Source organism: Cebus imitator, unplaced genomic scaffold (assembly GCF_001604975.1).
Source record: "Cebus imitator isolate Cc_AM_T3 unplaced genomic scaffold, Cebus_imitator-1.0 Scaffold26, whole genome shotgun sequence".
Lineage (NCBI taxonomy): Eukaryota > Metazoa > Chordata > Mammalia > Primates > Cebidae > Cebus > Cebus imitator.
In genome coordinates, this window is record NW_016107341.1 from 3,722,898 (window position 1) to 3,728,897 (window position 6,000).

The window sequence follows — 6,000 nt, forward strand, 5'->3', positions numbered from 1 at the left end:
ATACTAAGCTGAGTACAGCATAGTATTAGTTTATATCTTATTTTTAGAAACTCTGTACTAATTGATTATAATGGCTATAGAGCAAAATATTTTGGATTCTAACACCTTTTTCCTTTGCACTTTGTTATATATGGGAGTTTTATACTCCAAATAACTGTTTTGTACTCACTACTCTACTTCAAATCCCATTATTTGCCTAAATACTTTACCATTCGAGACATTCTTAAACTAGAAGATTTTTTGTTGAACTAAACTTTTAACAAAAAGTAAAGAGAAATTTATTCAACTGTTGTTTGAGTTTCCAGAATTCAAAATTATGTAAATTAAAAACAGGATAACATAGATCTTAACTACTGAAGAGCATATAATGGAAATATGAAAAACTATGAAACTTGGCTTGTATCCTTATTTCATATGAATGATCTTTTTTTCAGTAGCAGAATACTACTTGTATATTTAATGCAATTTGCTATATTTTAAAGCCTGGGAAATTGAAATATGAACATCTAAATGCATTTACTTTCTTTCAGGCGTTTCCGTAGACAAGATGTTCGGCATGGAAATGCAGCTCAGCAGTGCTTTGGACAACAGTTTGTTGGTAATCTATAGAAAATCAATTGTCCTGGGTTACTTGGAGAATATATTGAAGATAAACTGCAAACTTCTTAAAAGAGTTTTATTTTCTTTGTGATTCATATATACTAGAACAATGTAATGAGAAGTATTCTTTTTCTCTCACATGTAGGTAAAATTTTGTACATTTGACATCTAATTTTACATGATTAGGAAAATAAGTTTTATGCACCACCACCAAGCTTTGTTATTAAGCTAATTATTAAAACAGAAACCCTGGAACAAGAATGCCGCATATTTTAGGTGGTAGATGCCGTAGTGACTCATATGACTTACCGCTTTGTCTCATACTGGGGAATATCTTCACCATCTTATGTAGCTTCTGGGGATTTTATCAACCGATATTACTTGTATCAAGCCATCTCCTAAGCTTTGAGATAGATAAAGTGAAAAAGCTTTCACTCTTTTACCTAAGTTGACTAAGCGTAGGGCTGGGGTTGGTGATTCAAAAAAGCTGATAGGGTGATGGTCTCTGATGGGCGAGGAACGGAGGAAATTTCATCTTTAGGCAAAAGTACGGAAGTTAAGACAGAATTTCTCTATTAACACTCTCCTGAGTCTTTCTGTTATGGTGGTGATTGTTGAATAGGCTATATTTAGTGTCACTGAGCTCACTAGGAAGTAACAGGAAGAAGGGATACCATAAATGAGGAACCAGAAGTGGTTATAGACAGAGTCAGAAACTGTGCTCCAGCATCACTATGCTGGACCCCAGGCTGACCAGGATTCAGTGGAGGACTCAAGCCTCTGGGAACACAGTCAAGAGAAAAGCAGGACCTTTCATCTTAGGGAAGTTTAGGGGTTGGTTCTGAAGGTGAGTAGGATTCAGGCATAGGAAAACTAAGTCCAGGGGTCCAGTTATTGAATTTGTCTTGGTTAAAAAAGAAAAAGAGTAATCCTGCTTTCTTTTATTCCCTACTGCAGCTAAGTGTACTTGCCTGTATGCAAATTTGAGTTCAAGTCCAGTGAGACCCTTCCTGGTCCAAAACATAGATTATAATCAAGCTCTATTTCATGAAGTCCCTAGTTCAGTTTCATATTCTCTTCTCACTGCAGGAGCCCAACAGCCAGATAAATTCAATCCCTTGTCAAGATATCATTCACATTTGTGTTTATGTAGTGGCATTTTGCCTGCATTTCTGGTTTCTGCTTTTGTTTGTTACCATGAATTTCATTCTGTGCTTTGGTGCTCCTTTTCTCTTCCCTCAGCAGAGGTTGCAATAGACTTTCCATGAGTTTAACACTGACACTTCTTACTGCCTTGACTATCCCGTCTCATCTTTTGGAATCAGACTCTCAGTTGTCGGCTCTGTCCCACCCCTTAGCCTGCTTGCTTGTTTCATGCCTAGATTTTGGTATGCCACTCTTGCTAAATAATTCCTTTAAATTGCCCTTTATAGAAATGAGCAATAAGTAATGAGCTAATCATGTTACTGCAGGGATCTAAATAATGTTTAAAATTTTTATTTACTTGTAAAATCTAAGTCTCAAAGATGGCATTAATGTTCCTGTTGTAGGAGATGCTTTGGATAAGACTGAAGAACATCTGGCTTATGGCATAGAGAACAACAGTTCTTTGCTGGAATGTACCCCACGATCTTTACAAGCAAAAGTTATCTGGTTTGTACAGAAAGGACATGAGACCGGAAAAGAGGAGGTAATTCATAGCTGAACAGTCACACCATAGTGTTTTACATATAGTATGTGATCGGTAAATAGATTATTTATTTGGATGCTGAAAAATGAAGCTAGCTGTTTTACTATGCATTTCTTATTTTAAAAGTTAGTTTTATTTATTATGTGATTTATATACATATAAAAATGTAAATACATATACATGTAGATTTTATATGCATATACTATGTAAATATATATATGCTATACACATATACAGAAATCATTAATTTGGATCTTGGAAATAGGAATTTTTAAGAGAGGTACTTATAACTCTTTATGGTCATGTTGTCAAAATGATAGTCTTAAATTGTGACACTCAAGACAATGTTGTAGAGAAATAGCAAACTTAACTACCATTAACACATATGTCTTAGGCATATGAATAATAATAGAATTAGAATAACAACACAGCTGCAACATTAAGCCTGTCATATAAGAAAGCTTTTCAGTCATATATGAGACATTGACACAAGGGTTCTTGACCACTGGGAACAAGGGAAAGGCCCTAGCTCTTTTATCCTTTTTAGCAGTTGCAGTGGTGGAGATTGTATTTCTGTAATCATCTAAATGATAGGAGAGGAATGACTTGGCTGCTTTTAGAGATGGAAGGATAGGCCACTTTAAAGCATTTATGTAAAATAGGAGGCAGTTACTGGATAAATGAATGTGAGTCAAGTGCTGTCTATAGAAAGAGTCCAGGGCATAAAGAAGACCAGGACATAAGCAGTTAGTTGAGGCAGATCATGGTGATGTGGTCTTTGAACTCAGTTTTGTAAAACTGGAATTATAAAGATAACAAGTAGAAATGGATATTTTAGAGGGAAAAAGAACTTGGTGAATATTGAAAAATGATCTTTGGTAAAGAAAAGTTTGCAAGTTGAATAATGAAAATAAGTTCTAGAGATCTGCCTTCGGTCACAGAGAAGAGGTAATAGGTGCATTTTGGATAGAGAGTGAATCAGTGGAAGGCTTCACCTTGTTTTGGCAGTGGAGACTAAACATTTGTCATTGGAACACAAAATTAGTGATTCCAAATGCGGAGCACTTTGACTTTTTATTCCTTTTTTCCTAGCCTATGGTGGAACTAAAAACCCAACATATTTGGGTCAAAATCATACAGTACATTCTGGGAAATAATTAAATTTGTAAATCCTTGGTTCTTTGGATAGGTTTTAGAAAGAAAGTCACCTCAACTTAACAAAGGCCATTAGAAATAATCTAGAAATGCAATCAGGAAAGGAAAATTCTCTTCATGATGTCATAAAAATAAACACATGTCCAAATGTTATAGCATATTGAATTAAATTGTTAATTTAGTATTAAAGTATTTTCCATTTCACAGATCTGAAGTGAAATGGCTTTTTAAATTCCTCGTAACTCCCTTGGCAGAAAAGGACCTGGTAATATTCCATAGTTCCTCCAAGCAGAATGGCTTCAGAAGACAAAGAAGTAATTCTTTTATCAGTGGTTTTCCTCACTCAGTATGTCCTGTTTCTAATTTGGAACTTATCATCATCTGCCTCATTGGGAAAACTTTACCAAATCATTTGACATACTGTATCCATCAATGTTCAATTATAAGGTTCTTTCTCATATTGTTGATATAATCTACTTCTCCATTCCTATAATTTTTAGTACCTGTTTTCAAGTACATTCAAATTTCCCCAACTAATATATTTGCTGATATTTGGGCTTCAAATTTTACTCTCTGCATCTAGTCATAATCAGGTAATATTAATACTTGGCTTTTATGGATCTAGTAATATATGGGTTGATTTATTCACAATATAAAATGGACAAAACACAAAATTGCTGACTTTATTAAAGTCTGAATATACATGATGTACACACAAAGCAGAAAAACTTTGCATGTGAGTTCTTAATTTTATTTAATAACATTTTTTGCATTATTGACATCTATATGTCTCATTCTTGTGAAACATAATTACTTTCTTATCAAATCTTTATTTGTACCCCTGACAATGCTTATCAAGGTTCATCTCTGATGCTACAAACTGTGAGAAGTCATTAATTTATCAGACCACAGAGTATATACATTTTCCCTTAATTTAACTGAAATTTTTGATTCTGTAATATCTGCTTGTTCAGATTCAAACTCAGTCCTCTGGAGTTATCCAGAAGCAACATATCCATGTGGATAATATTTTTGCCCAAATTAATCTTTAGAAATTGAATCCATCTTTAGAAACATACCTGAATTGTTAGAAAGAACTGAAAGGAAATCAATTATCTACTTTCTAAACACTGGATTATAGTAATTCTCTCAAATATGCATTTTATCGACTCCTGCTTTCTTAAATAAAGCAAATGAAACATAATCTCTATACATTTTATTAATTCTGTAAGTGTTTATTGAAAGCCTACTTTTCTAGATACTTCGTAGGGAGTATTTTCCCTTGGCTTGAAGATCTGATTAATTTTAATGTCATAATAAGCTGCCATGAATTATAAATATATATTAAATATAAAAGACTATATGTGTGTGTATATATATATATATATAATCAATTATTGTGATATACTGAGAGAAAAGAGACTTAGTAAAACAGAATTGATAACTGAGGCTGTTATATATATGTACCTATTGCAAGCAGGAAGTGAGTAGGTACCAGGTTATTTCTAGATCTCACAACTGCAAGTTAGTCATAATTTTCTTCATCTTACACATGCAGAAACTAAAACTCACAGAGCTATGGCTTATACACAAAGTCAGTGACAGACCTGACGTTTCAACTCAGGTATTCCTAACTAAAGCTGTGCTGTTTCACATTCATTGTCGAAGTACAATATGTTCTATATGCATTTTATGGAATATACATATGAATATACATATGCATACATATACATATACATATACATTCTTAAATATACAAAAGGGTATATGGAATATACCCTTTTATTATAAAGAATTGGTTTATAGATGAGGTAATTGAGGCACAGAATGTTTAATAACTCCCTGGTTACTTGCAGCTAGTAAAGTAGGTTCAAATCCAGGTGTCTGTAATTTCTACTAAACCACAAAATCTTCTGAAATAAAAATTCTAAATACAGCTTCAGATGCTTTGGGACATAGAACAAATGGAAAACTTTATGGCAGAAGTTCTGGGATTCAATTTCTAAAAAATGCTCCTGATGTCAGATTGATCCTTATATAGATTTTTTTTTGTCAGAGTTGAATGAAGCATGCTGCTGCAGCCTTGATGGCAACGCCACTATGCCTCATTGTCACATGTCAGAGAACCTGCCTATAATTTGAAACATCCCCACTCTAAGCACTGATGACATGAACTATTGTTATATATAACACACACAGTATAGAAATCAATGTGTTTCCATTCTTAAATTGCCTTTTCAAGCTTCTACTATATGCCTATTGGTACAATATGACCTCTATATCAAAGGAAATGTGACCCACACTTTGAGCCTATGTAGATATAAAATTCAGAGTATTCTTTCTTATTTTATTGGATTTTTTTTCACTAAATGTTTTATTCATTTGTTTGAATTTATTTATTAAGCACTTACTATGTCATACTTTATAGAACTTATATTTGGGAGAACATGGGAAGACAATAATATTATTAAATATGTCAGATAATGATTTAAAAATGCAAAGGAGGTTAAATTATAGGGAGAAGTTGGGAGTTTAAAAGGGTAGCCATTTTTTTT

General features: G+C 33.3%; 1 protein-coding gene across 1 annotated transcript in view; it reads left to right on the forward strand.

Moving 5' to 3' along the window:
• Positions 1-6,000, forward strand: part of SEMA3E (semaphorin 3E) — a 285,375-nt gene that overhangs the window by 255,665 nt on the left and 23,710 nt on the right. The window contains exons 15-16 of the mRNA XM_017523091.2: positions 531-598; positions 2,151-2,290. Coding sequence (XP_017378580.1) covers positions 531-598; positions 2,151-2,290 — 208 coding nt within the window. The remainder of the gene's footprint in view (positions 1-530; positions 599-2,150; positions 2,291-6,000) is intronic.